At 42.0% G+C, this 25418-nt stretch overlaps 1 protein-coding gene across 4 annotated transcripts in view; it reads left to right on the plus strand.

Moving 5' to 3' along the window:
• Nucleotides 1–1059: 1059 nt before the first annotated feature.
• SLC25A26 (solute carrier family 25 member 26) overlaps nt 1060–25418 on the plus strand; it is a 145921-nt gene continuing 121562 nt past the window's right edge. For 2 of the 4 annotated variants that reach the window (XM_070390969.1, XM_070390970.1), the window contains exons 1-3: nt 1060–1177; nt 8899–9055; nt 12244–12353. In XM_070390969.1, coding sequence (XP_070247070.1) covers nt 1145–1177; nt 8899–9055; nt 12244–12353 — 300 coding nt within the window. In that variant the 5' untranslated portion in view covers nt 1060–1144. The remainder of the gene's footprint in view (nt 1178–8898; nt 9056–12243; nt 12354–25418) is intronic. The other 2 variants (XM_070390971.1, XM_070390973.1) reach the window with 2 other exon arrangements.

Here is a 25418-nt window from a genome sequence, read left to right on the forward strand (position 1 = left end):
ATGTTATTATAGTACATGCTCCTCACAAGCACTATTGCCAAGGGAATAGTCCATCAAATGCATCTAACGAAGTTTACCTAACCATTCCTCTTCTGTTTCATGTGTAAGTGGCTTCCTGTTATCTTTGCTGAGTTAAATGTTATGGGCATTGTTAGGTTGCTAATACTTAGTTCCAAACTACTTTCCTAAAAGCATGCACCTGGTCAATGTACTCTCTGAGGGTTTTTCTCCGAATAGCCGGCTCTGTGCTACAAATGAAAACTAACATCCCAGAGGCTGTCCCCTTATTCAACTCTACAGCCCTCCAATGCCCCTAATGCAGCTCTAGGAAGGAACATGAAATGTCTACTACATGCCAGGCTCTGTGCCTTTCATTCATTCATTCACTCACTCACTCACTCACTCACTCACTCACAAGTTATGCTGAGTGTCTACTAAGGGTCAGGTGCTGCTTACACAGTAGTAAGCTACCAAGTAACCTCAGGAATGCTCGGCCTGTGTCAGAGTGGTCTTCAAGGCATGCACATTGGACAAGGTGAGCACGCAAATAACTGAACAAGTAAATTAAGTGTAATAACTGCCAGTAAGAAGTGGAGGATGCTATTTTTGAAGTGTTTTTCTATATCTTTCATAATCTGACGTTGAGTGTGTTTTATAGTAATTCGGACGAAATTTGCACAGATAAAACCAAGAGATGAAATAAGACAAAAATAACCGATTAAAAAGAGAAACCTCGCCCCCTGAAACTAGTTCTGCCCTCCTACGGCCCCTCCCTGCACTGCAGCCTCCGCCCTACACTTTGCTCCCCGCTGCCCTCGGAGGGTTCCCTCTCCCGGATCCCAGCCCAGGCTTCTTTGCTCGCGAGAGTTTCCCCGTCTCCTCGCGGGATCCCAGGCTGCCGCAGGGGAAGGAGGCGGAGGAGAGTGGGGCTTTCCGCTCAATCGCACTCCCCAGGCCCCGCCCCCCTCCGAGCTCCCCGCCCAGCCGACTCGGTTGCACGTGTATTTGTTGTGATTCGCCCTCACGTGACTACGGAAGTACCGGCCCCTCAGGCCCCGCCCTCAAGATGGCGGCGCCCAGTGCTCGGGGTCGCGACGTGCTTCGGCTCCACAGCGGGTTATAGCGTGGGCGGTGTTTCCGGGCCATGGACCGGCCCGGCTTCACGGCCTCGCTGGTGGTGAGTGCGGGCGGGAGAAGGGTGCTCGGAGGGCCGGAGTCCGGCCCGGCGCTGGTCGGGGCCCCTCCGCACTGGGATGTCTCCCGGTTTGGCGCGAACTGCGCTCTCGTCCCAGGTCACCGAGCCTGGGAGCCAGCGCGGGGCGCGGGCCGCCGCCGGCTCTGTCGGGACCCAGTCCTTCCGCCCCGACGCCGGGAAGAGACGGGGAGGGACCGCCGGACTCCGCGTTCTCCGCGCGGAGACCGTTTCCCCACGTAAAAGCTTCCATTGATGTAACTGCAGTGGAGAACTTGGTGTTCTATATAGGAATATAGCAACAGAACCAGACACGCGCACCCAGGTCGCGCAGAGCTTCTGTCCGAGACCATGTTGTCATGTTCTGTGCTTTTTCTCAGTCTCGGAAAAATGACACTCCCATTCATTCATTCATTCATCGTATAATGAACCTGATTATTCTGCTTCCTGTGAGACAGGAGTGCTTGATTCCTTAGAAAACAACTAGAATCAACACTTACATAAAAAAGGGACAGTCCTTTAATAAATATTTTGAAGCCTCTCGGGGCAGGTCCAGTAGGGGATTCTGGATATGGCAGTGAGTACGATAGAGATCGGCTCGTTGTGAGAAGAAAAAAAAAACTTTTAAAAAGCTTCTCACCGAAAATGGAGGCCCAGCGGCGTTTCCTCGTTTAATTACCGAGTGTCTGTCGCTGCGGGTGTTGGCGATAACCCGGCGAGCAGGTGCCCCCGCGGGGTCCGGGGTGGAGACCAGGGAAGGGCTGCGGGAAGATGACGCGGGCGGGCGGGCTGGTGGCGGTGTTCCCCGCGAGGCGGAGGGAGGCGCCGCAGCCAGACTCGCGGGACGGTGGTTTTCCATGTAGATCTGCTGAGACTGTAAGCTGGGTCTTAGAGATGCAGACAAAGGAGTGTGTTAAGAAGTTTTCCTGTCTAGCCAGTGAGATCTCAGTAGTGGTGCTTTTTGGTTTTTTTTAATCCTCACCGGAGGATATGTTGTTCATTGATTCCCGAGAGAGAGAGGAAGGGAGAGGGAGAGAGAAACACCAACTGGTTGCTTCCCATATGGGGCTTGAACCCGCAACCCAGGTTTGTGCCGTGACTGGGAATCGAACCCACGACCCTTGGGCGCACAGGCCGACGCTCCAACCGACTAAGCCACACCTGCCCGGGCAGCAGCAGTAGTTCTAACAGACAGCGTTGTTCTAGGAACTGGGGTGAGCTTTTTACACGCATCGTCTCAATGAATTCTGTCGTCGTTGAAGTCTTATTCGAGTTCTCCAAATGGCAGGACTGAGATACAGGGAGGTTAGAGGACTTGTCCAAAGTCACACAAAGGAAATGCGTTTCATGTAGGTCAGTGTTGGAGAACAGATTCCAGCCCTAGCAACGTAGCCTGGGATTCCATGCCCTTAGCTGCTCCTTGATACTCTCTCTGGAGTTAGGAGCAGCTGCTAAAAACAGGTGAGTGCCCAAGTTAACAGAAGAACAATGGTTTTAAATTTTACTAAAGTGTACACATGTTGGAAGGTATGCTTTTATTTTTTCATGTTACAGAGGTTTAAATTTGGGTCAAGGGGTACAAGTTTCAAGGAAGTTAGGTTTTATTCCAACTAAAGACATCATTTTATTTATTCAACACACAATTTAACTGCCATGTATTCTGGGCACTGTGATTACCCTTGGAGATACCATGGCAAACAAACCAAACCCAAAAGATAAGTACTTTGAGAGAGATAAACTGAGGTGGGACAGAGATGGAAAAATATTGGCGAACCTACTTGATTTTTTATTTATATTTTTTCATTCATTCGTTTTTTTAAAAATCTTTATTGTTAAGAGTATCACAGATGTCCTCCCCTTTTCTCCCCCCTGCCACCGACCATCCATTTCCGCCATGCCCCAGACCTTCTCCACCCTATTGTCTGTGTTCATGAGCAATACATATATTCATATACTTTATTTGGTTAATCCCAACCCCCTTTTCATCTGAGATTCGTCAGTATGTTTCATGTTTTCATGCCTCTGGCTCTGTTTTATTCATAAACTTGTGTTTATTAGATTCCACATATAAGTGAGATAATGTGATACTTGTCTTTCTCTGATTGGCTTTTCCCACCTATATAATCATCTCCAGGTCCCTCCATGCTGTCTCAAAGGGTAAGAGATCCTTCTTTTTTACAGTTGCATAGTATTCCATTGTGTAGATGTACCACAGCTTTTTTATCCACTCATCTACTGATGGGCACTTGGGCTGTTTCCAGATCTTAGCTATTGTAAACTGTGCTGTTATGAACATAGGGGTGCATATATTCTTTGTGATTGGTGTTTCAGGATCCCTAGGATATATTCCTTGAAGTAGCGTCACTGGGTCAAATGGCAGTTCCATTTTTAATTTTTTGAGGAAACTCCACACTGTTTCCCACAGTAGCGACTCCAGTCTGCATTCCCACCAGCAGTGCACGAGGGTTCCTTTTTCTCCACATCCTCGCCAGCACTTGTTGTTTGTTGATTTATTGATGGTAGCCATTCTGGCAGGTGTGAGGTGGTATCCCATTGTTTTAATTTGCATCTCTCTGATGATTAGTGATGAACATTTTTTTCATATATCTCTTTGCCATTTGTATGTCCTCTTTAGAGAAATATCTATTCAAGTCCTTTTCCCTTTTTTTCAATTGGATTGTTTGTCTTCCTTTTGTTGAGTTGTATGAGTACTTTATATATTTTTGAAATTAAGACTTTATCAGATCTGTCATTGGCAAATATGTCCTCCCATACAGGGTTCCCTTTTCATTTTGAGGATGGTTTCTTTTGCTGTGCAGCAGCTTTTAGTTTAATGTGGTCCCACTTGTTTATTTTTTCCTGCCTGCCTCTTCTTTCTCTCCTCTTGAGTACCTCACTATTTCACTGACCTTGTAGTTCATCTACTCACCTGGCTTGTTCTACCATGAAACCAAAAACATCCCTGCCATCCTAAGCTGCAGGTGAAAGGACTTTGGCAGTGTTGGTGCTATGCAGTGAAAAGTACAGGCCGTCCTTTGCATGGTAGTGTAATGCTGTAAAAATGAAAGTGCAAGTGGAGTCATGCGGAGTGGTCTCAATGTGTGTGTGTGTGTGTGTATGTATGTGTGGTGGCCCGGGAACAGGTGGTCTGCTGGCTTCAGGAGACAGCGGCCATAGGAAGGGCATTCCAGATTGAGAGAGAAGTCTAAGCAGGAACACAGAAACGAGAAGTTTCAAGACGTGTCAGGAGAGGCTCAGGATCATTAGAGTGAAATGAAGCCCGACAGGTAGCTTAAAACCAGCCCGTAGATCGAGGTTCTTAGTTCCCCTTACTGAGTGCCTATTTCATACCAAATGTAACCAGTGAGTTAGGATTCATTTTGTGAGGGATTTTGAATAGTTTTACTTTTATATGTTTGCAATACTCATAACCAAATTTGAACAATACAAAATTTAACAAGATAGTAAAAATTCTCTTCATCCTGAGTCTCTTTGCACAGAGGTAATAACTTTTAGCAATTTAGTGTGTCTGCTTCTGGACTTGTAACTACGCATATACAAAGAGTTACACATTTCTTTGAAAGGCAAGATGATATAGCACATATTGCTGCACAGCTAAGTTGATGTTTCTGTGCCAGTGAGTCCAATTGACCTCATTCTTAAAGGCTGTGTGGCAACACAGTACTCAGATATACGAACTGATCTAACAAGATTCCTGGATTTAGGTTATTTCTTGCTTTTTAGGTACGATGCTATAGTAAATATTCTTGTATATTTATGCATATCTGTGAGTGAAATATATAGAAATAAAATAGCTGGATCAAGGCTTTTATAATTTAAAATTGACATTTTACCAAATTGTCCTTCAGTAGGCTATAATAATTTGTTTCCCTTTATAGTGCCCATAACTATTTATATTTTTAATCTTTTCTAGTTTAATTGGGGAAATGTCTTAATTTGTTCTTATTGGGTCATTAATGATGGGAAAGCATCTTTTCATAACTTAGTTGGCCATTTATATTTTTCTTTTAGGAATTGCTTGATCCGGAGTTTTGCAATTTTTAAAAAATCTGCTGTACTTTTTTAAGGTTGACTTGTTGTACCCTCTAAAATATGGGTAGGAGCCCTTCCTTATAATCATTAATTCATACATTCTTCAAATAATTGAGTGCCTGCTATGTGCTGGTGCTGGGAACATATTGATGAACATATCGGGTATGGATCTTACAGTGTAGTGGGACATACAGACAATAGTGGGATGCTCAGTTATAGAATTAAAATTGTGATCAGCCCTAACCAGTTTGGCTAGTGGATAGAGTGTCGGCCTGCAGACTGAAGGGTCCCAGGTTCGATCCCAGTCAAGGGCATGTAACTTGGTTGCGGGCACATCCCCAGTAGCGGGTGTGCAGGAGGCAGCTGATCGATGTTTCTCTCTCATCGATGTTTCTAACTCTCTATCCCTCTCCCTTCCTGTCTATAAAAAATCAATAATAAATATATATTTTTAAAAATTGTGATCAGTATTTGGAAACAAGGGGGTCTAATCCTAGACCTGGGGATTAGAGAACAGCTGTGTAAAGTCCAAGAAATGAGGAACATCAGATGACTTGGAGGAAAAGAGCTCCAGGTGGAGTTAGGGTGGAGTGGTAGAACTTCCGGAGCCTTACAGGATTTTGTTCTTTGTCCTGAGGCTGGGGAGAGTTTGGAGGACTTACAGGCTGGACAGTGGCCAGATGAATTGAAGTTTGCATTGTACAAAGGTGACTGCTATCAGGGTGGAAGTGGCAAGGAGCACTGCAGGGTGATGCATGGTGAATGGGGAGGAGACAGATATCCAGGAAGCAGGAGCAGTGAACTACAAGCTTCAAGTCCTTGTGGAAAAAAACCCCAGAATGTCAAGGACAGATGTTTCCCAGAGAAGCCACGTTAATATTGGGGCGGAGGGGCATTGGTTCTTCTTAGCTGAGGTTTAGGCCAGTGGCCTATGATGGTTTGCTTAGTTAAATTAGACAAGTGGTTTGGTTTTAGCACTGATTTTTCTGTTGTTGCGCAGCCTCCTTTTGAGAAATAAAGGTTTTATAGCAAGTAATTTTGACTTTTATCGACTCCCAGAGTAATTTCAAAGCACTAATTAGACACTTCTCTGCAGCCTGTCAGCACTTTTTGTGTTTTTTAACTTGAGGTAGAGTTGTGAATTTTATCTATATGATATCAAGGTCGCAATAAATTGTTATGCTGTACTAAGGCTTGCTGGTTGCCTGAATTTTGTTCTATATCTTTGGATTTTTGTTTAGTTCTTAAATTACCATTTTCAGTGTAAGCTACCATAAATCTTGAAACTAATCATTTGCCTGAGAACCTTTATGATAAATGATCAAAAATAAAACAAAATTCTCAGGCTAAAAAAATAAAATAATTTGGTAGAGTTTCTTGTAATTTAACTGATGTTGGCATGTATATTTTGTACATAATTATGAACAAAACAACACTGATGTAAAATTATAAGCACTACTAAAGTTTTTGTTTAAATCTTAAATATGTCGCAGTGTGGATAAATATATAGGTATTCTTCCTGCTTTCTGTTACCTGTTTGTTTGCATTGTTGTTCTTCAGTCTTATGAATTTAAATGCCATTTGAGCCTCAGAAGTTTAAAATCTGCAGAAGCAGTAACTTTTGATTTATGTTTCACTAGTAAGTAGATTGAATCTGGTCATTTTATTCTCAGCAGATAAGAATTCTGATGAAGGAGGATCAGAGATTCAATGCATGCAAAGTAGCCTAAGAGAGCAAAAGTGTAATTAACTTATTGATTACAATTGAGGTGTAGATAGCAAGCACTTTCTGAACCTTCTCCTAAGATTAAAGAAAAAATTGTAATGAAGTGCAGAATGTTCTTAAGGAATCCAGTCATATCATACATTCTCAGCAGAATTAGCTCTTGAGCTTTGAGAAAATAAAGAGGCAGGCAAGATATTTTATTTACATACTGAATTGTGTAAAATGTTTCAAAAATAAATGAGAAGAAGGTTGACTTTTTAAAACTTTTCATAAGCCACTTATGAACCTTTTCCCATGACTTAGAAAAGGCTACCTTTTATCCAGAGAGAAATCCCATGTCATTTGGCATTCTTTTACTAGCACATGTGATTCTCTACCAGCACATCTCTGCTCTTTGGGGGACATCTTTTTAGGTCCTTCACAGAGGAGACTTTCATGGTCTTTGAGGTTCTGTTGTGTCTTTCAGGCCCATCATATAGGATAGTATTAATGTTTCGGGTAATGTGCTTTTCTAGTAGAAACTAATTTTTAATATTTACCTATGCTAGTTAATGATTGGATTTCCCATCAGAGCAATTTCTTTTTTCCAGTGATCTCTTGCAGTGGTTTTGTTGTGAGTGGTAAGTAGAGCAGAGTGTTTGCTGGATGCAAGCTCCTGAGCATTTTGTAACCCCAAAGGTGGAAACAGCTGATCGTTTCGAACTTTGCCTGTATGTTTGAATAATACAAATTCTTCTTAGTCTACGTTTTGGAATATATAGGTTTTTAGTGGATATTTTAACCCTTTGAATAGGTAATATAGTCACGTGGTTCACACTTCACGAGATAGCAAAAGTTGACAATTCAGTGTAAGAATTCCTATGTAGGAGCCACAGTGAGTTTCCTCTCCACCGTCTTCCATCTGCATAAACTGGTTTCCATACGCATCTTCATATCATCCTTTTAGACCGTGTGTGTTGACCTTTCTTTGACACTGTGTTTGAGTTGATATTTTTTGAGTATCTTTTTGATTTGACTGAGGTGTAACCCGTTTTAAAATACTCTCCATATGCTCCAAGTCCTCATGAGGGTTAAACTTTTTGAAGTGCAGCTTTCCATCCCTAAGCAACATGGTTTGCTTAGGGCCAGGTTTTAATGTCCTCTAGGAATTAGTTCTGTTTCTCCCCATTTATTCACTTAATTAAAACATTTATCAAGGAATTTTCAAATATACACAAAATAGCAATCCTTAGATATGTGATTCTTAAAATAGGGATCTAGATTCACAAGACTCATTACCTGTTTAAAAATAGAAGTCTCAAAAAAAAAAAGTCTTACTGCAGATTCACCACTCATTGTTAAGAAGACAAAAATATAACATTTGATCTGATATGGAAATATCTCCAAGATAAGTTAAGTGAAAAAAATAAGGTTCAGCAGAGTGTTTATTGTATACACCTTTTATTTTTTTAAAAAAGGAAAATAAATTACATATTCACATTTACTTGTATATGTCTAAAGTAACTTTGGAAGGATGCAATAAGAAAGCAACCAAAGTAGGAACAGGGAAAGAGACTTTGAACCATGTGAAAGTCTTAAAAATATAGCACAATAATGGTTGTTTCCCCAGGAAAATCTCTAGATTTAGGTAGCAGGTCTTTTGACAATACCAAATTTATTTAGAAATAAATTGTAAAATTCACTTTAAAGAGAAACATTTATTTAAAAATTTACACTTTGAAAGTATAGTATAATAATGGTTGTTTCCCCCTGGAAAATCTCTAGATTTAGGGAGTAGGTCTTTTGACTGTGCCAAATAGTCCATGAACTGACAATTATGAGAAATATGCTTTAAAGACTACCTTCTTATCCCTACCCGCAAATGACAGAGAGCTTATTTTATTGTAACCTATTTTCCCTTTTCTTCCCCCACCCTCTTTTTTTTAAGGCTGGTGGGGTAGCAGGTGTCTCTGTTGATTTGATATTATTTCCTCTGGATACCATTAAAACAAGGCTGCAGAGTCCTCAAGGATTTAATAAGGCTGGTGGTTTTCATGGAATATATGCTGGCGTTCCTTCTGCTGCTATTGGATCCTTTCCTAATGGTAAAAATTGTATTGGTATTCTCCTGCTCTAAAGCCAAGATAATAGGATTATTTTCAGAATGGTGGGTGGTGGTACTACATATAGAATTTCTTATGTGTTGGGACTTATCTTCTGAATTTGTTTTCCATTCATTAACCAATTATTTTAATCAGCTGTAGATCCCATTCCACTGTATTTATAATAGAAAAAATATGAGCAACTTTTAAAAATGGTTTTTGTTGTTAACATTTCCAGTTAGAATCCTTAAAGTGTTCTAACATTAATTGTGATGCCTTAGAGCAGTTTCTCAACCTTGTCTGCACATTGAAATCTCTTGAGAAGTTTTAAGAATTACTGATGCCTGTGTCACACCCAGAAGTTTAATTGGTCTGGGCTTTGCAAGGTTTTAGTAGCTTCCCAGGTGATTCCAGTGCGAAGGTGAGTTTAATAGCTGCTGCCTTGGAGAGTCTTCTGAAGCTGATGAATCTAAGAGGCAATACACCTTTTTTGTCTTCACGGAATTGCTCTTAGCTGCAATTCTGCTAACCTCCTCGATACCCTCCTCCCAGTGTCTTGCTAAAGTCACATTATATGATGTATGGCCTCTTATTCTAGAATCAATATCATCTGTTTTACTTAATCCACTTGTTGGTATACTGTACTTTTTTCAGATATTTACCTCATTTTAATTGCTTATTGATGTTTTGTGTGGCATTGGAAAGCAACCAAGCAAACAAAAAAATCACCACCACACACACACAATTATAGAACCTCTGACTGGGGATCTAATCCGAAACCTAGGCATGTGCCTTGACTGGGAATCAAACCTGAAACCTTTTAGTGCATGGGATGATGCTCCAACCAACCGAGCCACCTGGCCAGGGCTGTTAGCATTTTTATGGTATCTCCATCATTGTCCTAAAGATGTTTTTTCCTTACAGATTGCACCTAGGAATCACTGTTGGTAGGTGTAGCATGGTCCATAGTCTGCAGGGCACATGGTGCTCCATTCATCTCACAGCACTGGTTTAGATTCTTGCCATCAGGACTTTACGTACAGAATATGGTTTCAAATTTGTGTGTGTGTGATAAAGTGGTGCTCTTGCCAGGCCCCTTTATTTTTTTATGTTTTCCATCCACAGAACATCACTGGATTGGAGATGCTGGCTAAATAGTGTCAGAGTTTCAGAAATGGTCTTTTTGGTTTTCTGTAAATTGTTGGTGAATTGATACTTTCTGTGTGGCACTTTTTTTTCTGTTGCTTTTGGTTCAAGTCCTAGTCTGAGTAATATTTATTGGTGTTGGGGGCAAATTCCTCAGCCAGGGACTTGACCCCTCTGGGTGTGGGAAATTGGAACAATACACGGGTGACAGTAGGTAAGTGGGACATGCGTTATTATGAACAAAGTACAGTGGGGCCTTGACTTACGAGTGTCCCGACTAACGAGTTTTTTGAGATACCAGCTGTCTCTCTGCTGATTTTTTGCATTGAGTTGATAGAGTAATTTGAGTTAACGAGCTCCTTAACGAGCTCGGTCTCAAAACGAATTAAACTCATAAGTCAAGGCCCCACTGTAGCCCAAAACTGGCTCATCAGTGGCAATTTACATACACGCTCAAACAAAAGAGGCCTCCTGCCAGTTAGTGCAGCTTGTGCTACATTAACATAAGCGGGGTATATAAGGGTGCGCTTGCACAGTAGTATATTGCTCCTGCTGAGTCATTGCCCTCGTGCATGTGTAGGGCAAAGGGGCCTTTAACATGGTAATACTCCTGTGTCCTTGGCTGCTCGCATGCGGATGGTGAGTAGGCCTTGAACCTCCAGTGGACTCTGGTCAGGGCCCGGCAAGTGGCTGTAGCCTTTTTTTTGAGAAGGTATTCTGCAGGGGTGAGTTGTAGGGGATGGAGGGGACTAAAGGTCGAAAGAGGAGACAAAAAGACCTGATTACGGATCCCTACTCCCTTTAGAAGGGAATGTAGAAAAACCATAGCAGTGGTTTTTTTTTGTTTTGCTTGTTTTGTTTTTTAAGAGCTACAAGAGGCTGTAGATATCAGATAGCCCACCTCCTCTTCTTTGTTGTTACTTGCCTAGAGAGCCTCATTTGGAACCTTATAGTATTTTGCCATCATTTCCAATTGGCAAGGGCTTTCTTTGGTGTCACCCAGGAGACTTTGGGCTTACATTTCTAAAGGACTTGGTCTATCATAAAAGTAGCAATATGGTCTGACCAGGTGGAAGTGGTTAACCATGAAAACCTGGAACTTTTAGCAGTCTTTCTCCCTTCTCCCAGAGGCGGTGGGAGGGTGGATTGTGTAGCAGGTGGAGGTAGCTGAATGCAGTTGGAGCTGTTCCAGTTGTATTTTAATGAGTAGGATAAAGGAGTGAGTGAGCCTCCTTAGGAGCCACCAGTGGAAACAGGGACCTGTGTTGACTACATAAAACTGCTTACATGGGTCTCTCTCTTCGGGGGACAGGTGCTTCCATTGATGTGCGTTAGTTACCAGCCTGAGGAGCGTTGACAACAATAAAGCTTCACTATCAAACTCCTTTCCTGTGTGTTTCAGACTTTAATGTGACATGTTCAAATGTCTTTCAAAAGATGAATTTGTCTTCCATTTATTTTCTGTGCCTTATCTTTTGTGAAAGTGATGAACATGCTTTGGTTCGCGATACATGGCAGGCCATAAAGCCTCTGCAGCTAGATCAGTGCATGGTGATAGGAGCAGCTGCTGGAGATTTTGATTTCCAGTTTTAATTGTTTCCTTGATGTAAAGTGGGTTGATGTAGTAAAAAGTATCCATAGTTATTTTATTTAACAGCAATAAAATATCATTAGATGTTTTATTTAGTTAAGGTTATGTTTGTAATTTTAACCTGTCTATACTGATTATTTTATGTTTGTATAGGGATATTTTATCCCTTTCTAGAAAGCTTACTAAAGATGTCAAGTGATTTGTTAGTACAAAATGGTAAATACTAGGTTATCTAGAGGCTCCTTTGGGGCAGGTATCATGTCTTCTGCATTTTCATAAGTTCAGGGTCGGGCATATATGGGTTTGGTAAATTCTGCAAAAGTGAGGAGAGTAGGGAAAGAATATGTGTTTATTATTTTTATCTTGTTATGTCATAATTTATTAACTAAAGTTGTAATTTTTTTGACAAACGTATTTGCTGACTTTGTGAAAGACTGGCTTGTTTAAATTTCAGCCGCTGCCTTTTTTATCACCTATGATTATGTGAAATGGTTTTTGCACACTGATTCATCTTCACATTTGATGCCTGTGAAGCACATGTTGGCTGCCTCTGCTGGAGAAGTGGTAAGTAACGTATATAAAATACTTCAGAAATATAATTATGCATGTATCTTCATATTTGCACAGTCTCTGTACAGATATTACTTTATTTTTTAATGAAATAAAAAAGACAGTATTTTTTTAAGTTATGAAAGTTATAAATTTTAAAAAATGTAAATGAGTTAAACGTGATAATTAAAAGACAGAATCTAGATAGGATGAAAGAAAAATTCAGCTGTGCGCTATATGCAAGAGACAGACCTGAAACAGAAAGAATAAAATTAAAGAGGGAAGAAAATGCAAATTGTTCTTTGTATTATGTCAACATAGAACTGAGCTGAAACTCTTTAAAAAAAAAAATACATTTTATTGATTTTTTACAGAGAGGAAGGGAGAGGGATAGAGAGTTAAAAACATCGATGAGAGGGAAACATCGATCAGCTGCCTCTTGTACACCCCCCACTGGGTATGTGCCTGCAACCAAGTTACATGCCCTTGTCCGGAATCGAACCTGGGACCATTCAGTCTGCAGACCGATGCTTTATCCACTGAGCCAAACCAGTTAGGGCCTGAGCTGAAACTCTTTTTCCCAGAACTCCCTTTCCAGGACGGTTCCAGGTTAGGCTGAAGACAGGAAACATTTGTACAAGAGGTGTAAGGCGGAAGTGAAGCAGATGTGTTTATGCTCAGAAGGTTGGTGTAGGGTCAGGTGTGCTTGCACTTCATATACCTCCTCACTGACCTGGGGACTCAGGCAGCTGCTGTAGCTCCCTTCAGCTTCTTTGCATTCTGAGTCTGGAGGTGTGGGCGCTGTGGTGAGGGTGGCAGCTTGTACTGCAGGTCACTCTCACCAACTCAGAGTCAACGTGAGGTTGTCCTGGATTTCCCCATATCCCATCCCTCTTTCCTTCCTGATCCCCTGCCTGTGACTTCTGTCCCAACACTGCACATAGGAGTTACAGTTCTACATAAACTGCTTACCCAGCTCCCGCAGTTACTGTTCACATTCCTATAACCTCCATTCTTATCAGTCATAGTAGTTCTACTTCCGATCCACCCTGCCTGATACAGAGATACTAACTGGAAGAGCTGATAGAATAATGTTAATATCAGACAAAACAGGCTGAAAGCAAAAACCAAAGAGAACATTGTGTAATGATACAAGGAACAGTTCTCCTGAGAGATGTAATGAACCAGAACCTGGACTAAATAGCCCAGGCTCAAAATATAAAACAAGAATTTCCAGAATTATAAGGAGAAATGATTAAAAATGTAATCTACCTATCAACACAACAACAAGATTGATCTAATAGCTATGTATAGAGCTCTGCACCTAACAAAGACTATTAATTTTTATGAAGTATACTTGGAATATCAATTAAAATGTATAACCCAGTAGTTCACAAGCAACTTAAAACAAGTAGTGTAGAGACAATATCATTAAATCATTTGGTTGCTGATTATAATGAAGTAAAATTGGAAAGCAATGACAAAAAGATAATCTGTCCATCCCTACCATGTGCTTAAAAAACTATCTGACCTTCTCTCTTATAAATAATTCATGAGCCAAATAAGAAATCATAATGTAAGTGATAAAATATTTATAATTACAAAATAATACAGGCTTATTTTTTCCTAAACTAACACAGAGGAGAAGGGAGCCAATTACGTTTTCCCACTTTCCTCACCCACTTACCTTTCTCTCAGCCCTGCTGCCCAATACTAAGGGACAACCTCTGTTAGAATTGTCTCCATTCATAAATGTCTGTTCTGTGGGCAGGCGTGGACAACAAAGTGGAGAGAAAGGGTCTCCTTTATGAACCTTTTGTTATTTTATCAAGTAACTTTTTTTTTTTCTGTTTTGGAAAGTAGTGGTATATAGTAACGTTAGGAAATTTGGAAAGCGAATCAGTTTTTATAACATTTACATGAAAAGTAATTATATATTGTAGTTTTGTTTTCTATGCATTATTTTCCTTTAAAAAATTTGGATGAAAATCTATAAACTTTTGTAATAGAACTTTCTTCACTTGAGAATATAGAGAATGGGGATGATGAAAAGAGAGAGGTCCTGACAGAAAAGTAAAAACTAACTTTAAGAAGACAATTAAAAAAATAACAGCTTTATTGAGGTACAACTCACATACCCTATGATTTACCCATTTAAAGTTTAATTCAGTGGTTTTTAGTATATTTGCAGAATTGTGCAACCATCATCACAGTTTTGGAACATTTTCATCACCCCAAATGGAAAGAAACCCTGTTCCCATTTACAGTCACTCTCCTTTCCCCAACCTTCCTGGCCCGAGGCAGCCACTCATCTACTTTTTGTCTTTGGGGATTTGCCTATTCTGGCCATTTCATAGAAATAGAATCCTACAGTATGCACAAGAGTTCTCTTTTCTCCACATCCGCACCAATACTTGTTATTTCTTGTCTTTTTGTTAATAACTATAAAATCTCTTGATCTAAGAAATCAGTTGTATGGCTCCTTGAAGAGAAAGTTGAAAGAAATTATCCTGAGAGACATTAAGATTACTGAAGTGTTTTAAATAAAATTTCCTTTTGCCACTGGTTTAAAAATGATTTTTTAGAACCCAAGTTAACCTTGGATTAAAAATAATTGCCTTTGCCGAACCGGTTTGGCTCAGTGGATAGAGCGTCGGCCTGCGGACTGAAGGGTCCCAGGTTCGATTCTGCTCAAGGGCATGTACCTTGGTTGCGGGCACATCCCCAGTGGGGGGCATGCAAGAGGCAGCTGATTGATCTCTCTCACCGATGTTTCTGGCTCTCTATCCCTCTCCCTTCTTCTCTGTAAAAAATCAATAAAATATTAAAAAAAAATAATTGCCTTCATAATTAACTGCAGTTATAAAAATGGTAGACTAACATATATTGATTTTTTAAAAGCAAATAACATAAAGTAGTAGTTCTTTTTATAAGTTGAAGACCCCTTTAGGAATCTAAAGAAACCTATGGCTGTTCCTCCAGTAAAGTGGACATGTGGACATTTGCATAACATTTCTGGGGATTTTCAGTTCTTCATATTCTTACTCAAAGTAAGCACTGCATTGCTTGAATGCTATCTGAAAATTAGCTTAAACTGTAATTTGAAAGCAGTGTATACTTAATTTAAAAATCTTTTAACCTATTATCCTTGGTTTAAATTTTTTGTACTATTGTTCTGAAATTAGAATCTCATTACATGCAGTTGTTTTTTTTTTTTTTGAGTGCATGTACGTTCTAAAGAATAGCAAATCATATATGAGCATTTCAGTGTCTTAGGTTGTGAAAATTCTGTACTTATGACACCTTTTACCTCTATTTTAGAATTTCATGCTGCTTAGATTAAGGTTAAATATATTTTCACAAATTCAATATTTGGCTTACATTTTAATATGTTGCTGAGAGCAAGCAGCAAAAAGAACTGAGCCACTTATTTCATTTCATGTAGGTTCATCTTGCCTGAAAGCTAGTTTGCCATGTTGAAGGACAGGTTTTCCTGTTTCTCTCTTAGAATTACAAAAAAAGTATTTAAACTGATATGATGAGGTAGGTCAAATGAGAACTGTTAGATTACTCATGTTAATGATACATCTTTTCATTTGTAGACAGTGCTGTATATTCTAATACTTTAATATCTGTAACTGACTATTTTTTTTAATCCTCACCTGAAGCTATTTTTTTCTATTGGTTTTTGGAGTGGAAGGGAGGGAAAGAGGGGAAGAGACAGAGAAACATCTATGTGAGAGAAACCCATCGAAGGGTTGCCTCCCTCACTCGCCCCAAACGACTGAGGATGGGGATTGAAACCGCACCTCAGGTATGTGCCCTTGATGGAATGTTGGTGCATGGGCTGACACTCTAATCATTGAGCCACACTGGCCAGGGCTGTAACTGACATCTTTAAAAAATGGAAGCTCACTCATACAACTTAACAAAAGGAAGATAAACAACCCAATAAAAAAAATGGGCAATGGACCTAAATAGATACTTTTCGGAAGAGGACATAAGGAAGGCTAAGAGACATATGAAAACATGCTCAAAGTCACTAATCATCCTAGAGATGCAAATCAAAATGACAATGTGGTACCATCTCACATTGGTCAGAATGGCCATCATCAACAAATGACAAAGGCTGGCAAGGATGCGGAGAAAAAGGAATACTCGTGCACTGCTGGTGGGAATGCAGACTGCAGCCACTGTGGAGAACAGTATGGAGTTTCCTTAAAAAACTAAATATGGAACTCCCATTTGACCCAGTGATCCTACTTCTAGGAATATATCCCAAGAAACTAGAAACACCAATCAGAAAGGATATATGCACCCCTATATTCATAGCAGCACAATTTACCATAGCTAAGATTTGGAAACAGCCTAAGTGCCCATCTGCAAATGAGTGGATTAAAAAACTGTGGTACATCAACACAATGGAATACTATGCTGCTGTAAAAAAGAAGGAATTCTTACCATTTGCAACAGCATGGATGAAGCTGGAGAGCATTATGCTAAGAGAAATAAGCCAGGCAGAGAAAGATAAATATCACATGATCTCACTCATTTGTGGAATATAATGAACAACATAAACTGATGAACAATAATAGATCCAGAGATGGAGAAGCAATGATTTTAGACCATCAAACCTCAGAGGGAAGGTAGGGGAAGGTGGGGGTAAGGAGGAGAGATCAACCAAAGGACTTGTATGCATGCATACATGCCTAACCAATGGACACAGGCACCTCATAAGGGCATGAGTTGGGGTGTGAGGGGGCAATGGGGCCGGGGGGGGTCAGGACACATATGTAATACCTTAATAAAGAAGAAAAAAAAGTATGGAAGCTCTTGTAATGTAATATTCTGAATGTGAACCGCTGGACAAAGGAGGTGCTGTAAATAGACTTTAGTTGGGAGACAAGTATTCTATGAATGGAAATATACAATTCTAGGACATTCTTCTTTATTAAGTCTTTTATGGTTTCCGTAGTTCCTTTGGTAGTGAGGCCTGATGTCAGATGCCTTTTGATAGTTTTTGTGATACCTGGAGAAATTTAAGTGGATAATTTATCAGCAGTGGGTATATAGATTAACTTCATAGGTGAAACATCTCTTGATGTTGACTTTTGAATGTTTTTAAATTTAGTTATGGTTTAATATGCTGAACAGATTGTCAAGTGTAGGAAGTTTGTGGAAATGTTGGTTCTGAGGCTCTAATTATCTTTGAACTTTCTTTAAAAACTTCTCAAAACCATTCAATAAACAGTTTTCTCAGTAAATGCTTGAGGAATGTATGTACTACTTTCCTGTTTCAATAATTTATTTTGGTCTCACAGAGCATAAACTTTCTGTTTCAGATTCATACAAGTGTGGTTGCAAAAGCAAGAGAAAGAAACGGGTGAATTTAGGAGAAACAAATTCTCATAGGTAAAGTAAAATGGACTAGAAAACAAAAACGTGTAGCTGTCAGTGGTCAGAGAGGTATAGAGATGTTCGGTCATTGCGGTGTAGTCCACTTACTTGGATATAGGATTGTCCGTTACACATTTCTTAGAAACAATATCTTATGAGTGTGTCCACGACTACTTTGATGTAGTAACTCTAAGTGTGTGAAGGAAACTTAGAAGCAGAAGCCCTACCCTCCTAACCATTCTCTGTAGCAGCAGCTTGATTAAAACTTAATGACAGAATCAGTAAAACTATAATTACAACCTCCCACCTGATGTTTGTAATTTGGAATACAGTAAAATGGATCAAATAAGACTTAATATGTAACAACAGTAAGAAGAGTCCCATTTGTGCCATTTTTATTAAGAAATTTGCTATACCAAATCTCTAAATCCCTACCTCAATTATTTTACAGTTCACTTTTCATCAGACACAGAAAAAGACCTGTGCAAAGCAGAATCTTAATTAGACCAGAATGGTCAGGCAGGTTTACTCTAATACAACAGATGCTATAACATTACAATGGTAGTGATTTTTTTTAAGGCTTTAGAATTTGACTTTTCCCTGGTCTTATCCAGCTTTTGGCCTTAGTTCATGTTGTTTGGAGAAATGAAAGAATATTAAAATTTCTTTGCAGCCAAAGCAGTCTTTGTGAATTTAATGTGTGCATGGGTGACATGGGTGGATATCCTCACACACGTGATTCTTTCCAGTCCCAGTCTGGTTGGGGTATGAGGAAGCAGGAAGTACATTATACCATGTTTTGCAAATGCTTCTCTGCCAGCCTCTCACAGGACTTCTGAAGGTGTGACCCAAGGAGCACCTACTTTAGCATCAATTGTGTGCACAGCTGGTTACAAGTGAAGGTTTTTGGAGATGGCACCAGGGGCCCTGCATTTTTAAACAAGATTCTGAGATGACTGGTGCTCACTGATACTTCAGGACTATAGAAAATTTAATTTATACCCCAGATTAACTATTTTCACAGAATTGGCTCAGCAGTCAATTATTGTAGTAGGTGCAGGACACGAGGAGGCCTACAAACATCTAGTGTGACAGTTAACCTGGCTGGCTTTGAGGGTGGCAGTATACTCAGACATGAAGTGCATGTTGTTGGACCAGCTCTGACTTTTCTTCAAGGCCATGCCTAGAAGAGCCGGGAGACCGAAGGCAACTTATGTTACCGTTTAGCTGCTCTAGGACTGAGGGTGTGGACCTCATTTGTTCGCAATTGATCGGGGAGTATCAGCATGTCGTTTCTGTTGCGGCTCATAGCAGAATTGGCTGTCTGCAGGACTGGCTGCATTCAGCTGTCTGTCAGGAGGCTGCCTGGAGGACTGGTTGCATTGTGCTGTCTGTCAGGAGGCTGCCTGAAGGATTGGCTGCATTGGTGCTGCCTGGAGGACTGGCTGAATTGGTGCTGCCTGGAGAACTGGCTTCATTGGTGCTGCCTGGAGGACTGGCTGAATTGGTGCTGCCTGGAGGACTGGCTGAATTGGTGCTATCTGGAGGACTGGCTGCATTGGTGCTATCCATCAGGAGGCTGCCTGGAGGACTGGCTGCATTGTGCTGTCCGTCAGGAGGCTGCCTGGAGGACTGGCTGCATTGTGCTGTCCGTCAGGAGGCTGCCTGGAGGACTGGCTGCATAGGTGCTATCCGTCAGGAGGCTGCCTGGAGGACTGGCTGCATTGTGCTGTCTGGAGGACTGGCTGCCTGGAGGACTGGCTGCATAGGTGCTATCCGTCAGGAGGCTGCCTGGAGGACTGGCTGCATTGTGCTGTCTGTCAGGAGGCTGCCTGGAGGACTGGCTGCATAGGTGCTATCCGTCAGAAGGCTGCCTGGAGGACTGGCTGCATTGTGCTGCCTGGAGGACTGGCTGCATAGGTGCTATCCGTCAGAAGGCTGCCTGGAGGACTGGCTGCATTGTGCTGCCTGGAGGACTGGCTGCATAGGTGCTATCCGTCAGAAGGCTGCCTGGAGGACTGGCTGCATTGTGCTGCCTGGAGGACTGGCTGCATAGGTGCTATCCGTCAGAAGGCTGCCTGGAGGACTGGCTGCATTGTGCTGTCTGGAGGACTGGCTGCCTGGAGGACTGGCTGCATTGGTGCTGTCTGGAGGACTGGCTGCATTGTGCTGTCCATCAGGAGGCTGCCTGGAGGACTGGCTGCATTGTGCTGTCTGGAGGACTGGCCGAATTGGTGCTATCTGGAGGACTGGCTGCATTGGTGCTATCCGTCAGAAGGCTGCCTGGAGGACTGGCTGCATTGTGCTGTCTGTCAGGAGGCTGCCTGGAGGACTGGCTGCATTGTGCTGTCTGGAGGACTGGCTGAATTGGTGCTATCTGGAGGACTGGCTGCATTGGTGCTATCCGTCAGAAGGCTGCCTGGAGGACTGGCTGCATTGTGCTGTCTGTCAGGAGGCTGCCTGGAGGACTGGCTGCATTGTGCTGTCCATCAGGAGGCTGCCTGGAGGACTGGCTGCATTGGTGCTGTCTGTCTGGAGGCTGCCTGGAGGACTGGCTGCATTGGTGCTGTCTGTCAGGAGGCTGCCTGGAGGACTGGCTGCATTGGTGCTGTCTGTCAGGAGGCTGCCTGGAGGACTGGCTGCATTGGTACTGTCTGTCAGGAGGCTGCCTGGAGGACTGGCTGCATTGGTGCTGTCTGGAGGCTGCTTGGAGGACTTGCAGTTGTGGTGATGCTTGGCCACACTTGTTTGGTTGTAGTTGGGTTGTAGGCAGTTAGGTGAGGCTGTGCTGGCTGCCTTGCGGTGCAGTGTGGCTATTCGCTCATGATGCTCATGGCATGTGGCAGCGGGACTGCTGGTGTTGGAAGATGGATGGGAGCGGAGTTGCAGATTGTGCTCGGGATTTGTTGTCTAGTGAGAAGCTGAGAGCGACCTGTCAGACACCCAACCACATTCCCATGGCACTTCCTTGTGGTGCATCGCAGGACGTGCCTGTGTGGAGGGCCTTTACCCGGGCTCCTGTGTGCTTGTCAGTGTGCCTGGGAACCTTTTCTCTTCAGGACATTAAGTACATAAGGCAGACAGACTTTAAAATGTTTTATTAAAAACCCTAAACTAAGAATTACACAAAACTTTGTCTCAGAAAGAAAGAATAATCCGCTTTCCATTGCCGCCTTCACAGCCTTTGCTTTTTAGACTCTTTCCTCCTGGCCTCTTCGGTGCCTTTTCCGGGGGCTGCTTTGTTCAGCTCCATGGTTTCCTCCCCACTGTGTGCCCTCACAGTGGTGTGGGTTTAGGCCCAAATCCTTCTGATGCTCCAGGCACTGAGGAATAAGGACAAGAGAAGACTCACCTTTAAGAGGCTTGTAGTCTAGTGGTGGAGATGGACATGTAGCGGGTAAGGACACCAGCGTGTCCCGGGTGTTTTGAGAAAAGTAAGGACAAGGTACAGTGAGAGCCCAAAGGGAAAGGAGCGGCCGCTGGATAAGTGGGCCTCGTGGAGCCTCTGATCCTTGAACTGCACTTAGAACATGACTGTTGGGTGTTGGTGCTTCCTGTTCTAAGTGGAGCCCAGGTGTGGCTGGGTCCTTAGGAAATGAGGTGGGCGGGGTGGTTGGGGACAGCTGGAGGCCCCTGTCTGCTGTGGTGAAGAGTTTGGCTGTTATCCCTTGAAGGGCTGAGCAGAAGAGCACCATTTGTTGGCGTTTAGGAGCATCCTCTGGCAGCGGAGTGGAGGTGGACGGGGTGTGGAGAGGAGGCTGTCCTAGAAATCCCCAGAACCATCAGAGGGCCAGAGCCTCCGCCAAGGCAGGGGCAGGGGGTGCAGAGGGAGGAGGTGAGTTCAAGAGATGTTAAGGAGGTAGAATTGGCAAAAAAGATGGTCGTTTTCTTTCCAAAGCTTCCAGCTGCATTGTTTCAGTGTTGTTTTCTTTCCAAAGCTTCCAGCAGCATTGCTTCAGTGTGTATTTCATGGCGGATGCTGTTAGAATGCTGTGTGTTGTGCTCATGCTTAAACTCCAGCGGGTCTTAAAGTTCAGCCGTCTGAGCCTGAATGAGCATGCAGACAGGCGGGGCGAAGGCAGGGCCTGGGTGAGGTCAGGGCGACGTGACCCTGGGTGCGGATGACTTGACTATTCAGTCAAGTCCAAGCAGGGAGGTCTGATGAAGGGCCAGTTCCCCACCTCCTCTTCCCTCCTCCCCCACCCCCATTCCCTCCAATTTCTTAGTTTCTTGAGGATCCTCTGACGCATTTCAGATGGTGGTCTGTTTGGGTCTTTCTGTCTTTCTGTGAGGGACTACCGTATGCAGCATTCGTTCAGATGGTGTTGATTCGTGAGCTAGGAAGGTACATTTCACTGATTATCCTAGTAAGTTGGTGGACTAGAGGCAAAGGACACTGCGCTGGCTTCTTATTTAAGAGCAGTATCAGTTTATGAGCCGCAAGGAAGTTCAGCTTTTATAAAAACAATGAAAGTGATTTTCATGTGAGATGAAGAAGGTGAAGAAACCAGTTCAAGCCACAGGAGTGTTTCTTGGTCAGTGATTGCCACCACATTGTAAATCAGTGGTTCTCAACCTGTGGGTCGTGATCCCTTTGGGGGTCGAATGACTCTTTCACAGGGGTCACCTAAGACCATCGGAAAACACATATATAATTACATATTGTTTTTGTGATTAATCACTATGCTTTAATTATGTTCAATTTGTAACAATGAAATCGGGGGTCACCACAACATGAGGAACTGTATTAAAGGGTCGCGGCATCAGGAAGGTTGAGAACCACTGTTGTAAAGGGAAAACCTGACTACTTCTCTCCAAGCACCAAACTACTGAAGTTAGGATTTGCTACTTTTGTGTGTGTCTGCGCTTTGTCAGTGACAAATCTTTGTTTTTTAAGAGTAGGGGCCTCGGTAGCATAATGAATTGAATGTCACTGTCAGATTGCTTTGATTTGTGATTATATACTGTCAGCCTTAAAATTAAACAACAAAGGTTATCGAGCAGCAAATGAGATTATTTGGGAATAGCTGAGGAATTGCAATTTCAGGACATGAAAGCTATGGTGAACCATAGGCAATTCCGAAGAGACAATGGAGTGGTCAGCTTATATTGGGTTCTAGGAGGAAATTGGGGAAGTTTTTTTTTTTTCATTTAAAAAAAGTTTAATTAAATTTATTGAAGTTACACTGGTTAATAACATTATATAAGTTTCAGGTGTACAACTCTGTAATGCATCATCTGACTGTTACATTGTGTGCTCACCACCCAAAGTCTAGTCTCCTGTCACCATATATTTGACTCCCTTTACCCTCTTCTCTTCTGGACCACCATGCTGTTGTCTGTTGATGAGTTTGTTTGTTTTGTTTGTTTATATGTTGCTTTCTATTTTATAGCCCACATATGAGTGAAATCATATAGTTTTTATCCTTTTCCATCTGACTTGTTTCACTTAACATGATAATAATACTTTCAAGGTCCAACCATGTTGTCACAAATGTCAATATTTGATCATTTCTTTTATGACTGATTAGTATTCCATTGTGTATATGTTCCACATCTTTAACCAATCATCCATCAAAGGACACTTAGGTTATTTTCATGTCTTGGTTATTGTGAATAATTCTTCAGTGAACATAGGGCTACATATATCTTTATGAGTAAATGTTTTCAAATTTTCTGTTTAGACTAGAGGCCCGGTGCATGACATTCATGCAGTTGCAGGGGGTTGGGGGAGGTCCTTCACCCTGGCCTGTGCCCTCTTGCAGTCTTGGACCCCTTGGGGGATGTCTGCCTGCCAGCTTAGGCCTGATCCCTGCGGGGAGCAGGCCTAAGCTGGCAGGCAGACATCCTTAGCACTCCCGCCACCACCGCTGCACTCACCAGCCGTGAGCCCGGCACAGGGCTTCTGGCTGAGCGGCGTGTCTCCTGTGGGAGCGCACTGACCACCAAGGGGCAGCTCCTGCATTGAGTGTCTGCCCCCTGGTGGTCACTGCATGTCATAGCGACCAGTCGTTCTGCCCTTTGGTCAATTTGCATATTAGCCTTTTATTATATAGGATACCCAGAAGAGGGATTGTTGGGTCATATGGTAGTTCTAAATTTTTTCAGGAACCTCTATACTGTTTTCCATCAAGGCTGTACCAATTTACAATCCTACCAGCAGTGTACGAAGGTTCCCTTTTCTCCACACCCTCTCCCATACTTGTTATTTCTTGTCTTATTTGATAATAGCTTTTCTAACAGCTGTGAGGTGGTATCATTGTGGTTTTGATTTGCATTTTTCTTATAGCTAGTGAGGTTTAGCATCTTTTCATATATCTGTTGGGCAATGGTATGTCTTCTTGGGAAAAGTGTCTGTCCAGGTCTTCTGCCCATTTTTAAATTGGACTTTTTTGTTGTTGAGTTGTATGAATTCCTTGTATATTTTGGATTTTAGCCTTTTATCAGATATATCATTTGCAAGTATCCTCTCTCATTCAGTTGGTTGCCTTTTTGTTTTGTTGATGTTTTCTTTTGCTGTGCAAAGGTTTTTAGTTTGGTATAATTCCATTTATTTATTTTTGCTTTTACTTCCCTTGCGTTTGGGGTCAAATTCATGGCTCATTTCTGTTAAGGAAGGATACAAAAGTGAAAAAAAAAAGCCATCTGAGGCTTACCTCTTGGGATATGTAAAATTACATGAACAACTTTTAGGCACAGAGGCTAATAGACAATGTCATTGTTTTTCTTGAGAAGATATTAACTTTCGGTGTGGATTATCAAGACATTAGTCTTGTTAGGCGAGATACTAATACCTATAAATTTAATTTTTTCTTATGCCTATTGGCTATTTGTATACATGGAAAGCATCTTATAAGGAAGAAAGGTGTGATGAATTTATGTCCCCATATCAGTGGATAAAATTTAAGCCCTAAGGAAGGTATATTAGGATTGATAAATGCTTTTTCTAGTTTTATTAACAACTATGATTCCATTTATAACCAGAAGATGGCAGAATTGGCACACAGATGAACTGCTCAGTTACAGGGTTTCAGTTTTAAATGGTGGTGTAGAAAGATATATTAGGTATTCTTAATTTGGTAGCTTGCTTTCTAGAAAGAATTTTGGGAATTACACAAGAAATGTGGAATAAAATGCCAGTAAATAAACTGTGCATTTCAAAAAATCTTCAGAGTGTCTGAGGTCTCTCTCTTTCAATAATTTGCCACACTGAGTTTACTCTGCAAAGTCTAAAGCAGCTTTTTACCCTGAAACCTGTTTCTGTTGACCTTATTATAGTTTTACCTGTGTAATAATTAAGAATTGGCTGATATTAAACCTTGAATGTTTAAGGTCATTAGATGTGTATAGTAGTAAATATGATATACCTTTTATGAAAAACAGTTCTGGAGATGCTAATCAAAGATATCATTTTCGTCCTTGCTCCCTAAGCCAAGTAGCTCTCTGACCTTCAGTAACTTCTACAATCTCAGATTGATCTAATCTAATAAAAGGGTAATATGCAAATTAACCACTCCGTCACAAAGATGGGGCGCCCACATAGCGTCCCGCGCCCCGGCCTCGGAGGGAGGGAGAGCATCTGGGCAGGCAGCACACCCCCAGCCCAGCAGACACAACGCAGGGCTGGGGGCGTGCTCCCGGCGGCTGCCGTGTGGCTCGGAGCACACCCCCACCCCAGTGGAA

Source organism: Myotis yumanensis, unplaced genomic scaffold, assembly GCF_028538775.1.
Source record: "Myotis yumanensis isolate MYYU_CA2020_CCGP unplaced genomic scaffold, mMyoYum1.0.hap1 SCAF_14, whole genome shotgun sequence".
Classification (NCBI taxonomy): Eukaryota; Metazoa; Chordata; class Mammalia; order Chiroptera; family Vespertilionidae; genus Myotis; species Myotis yumanensis.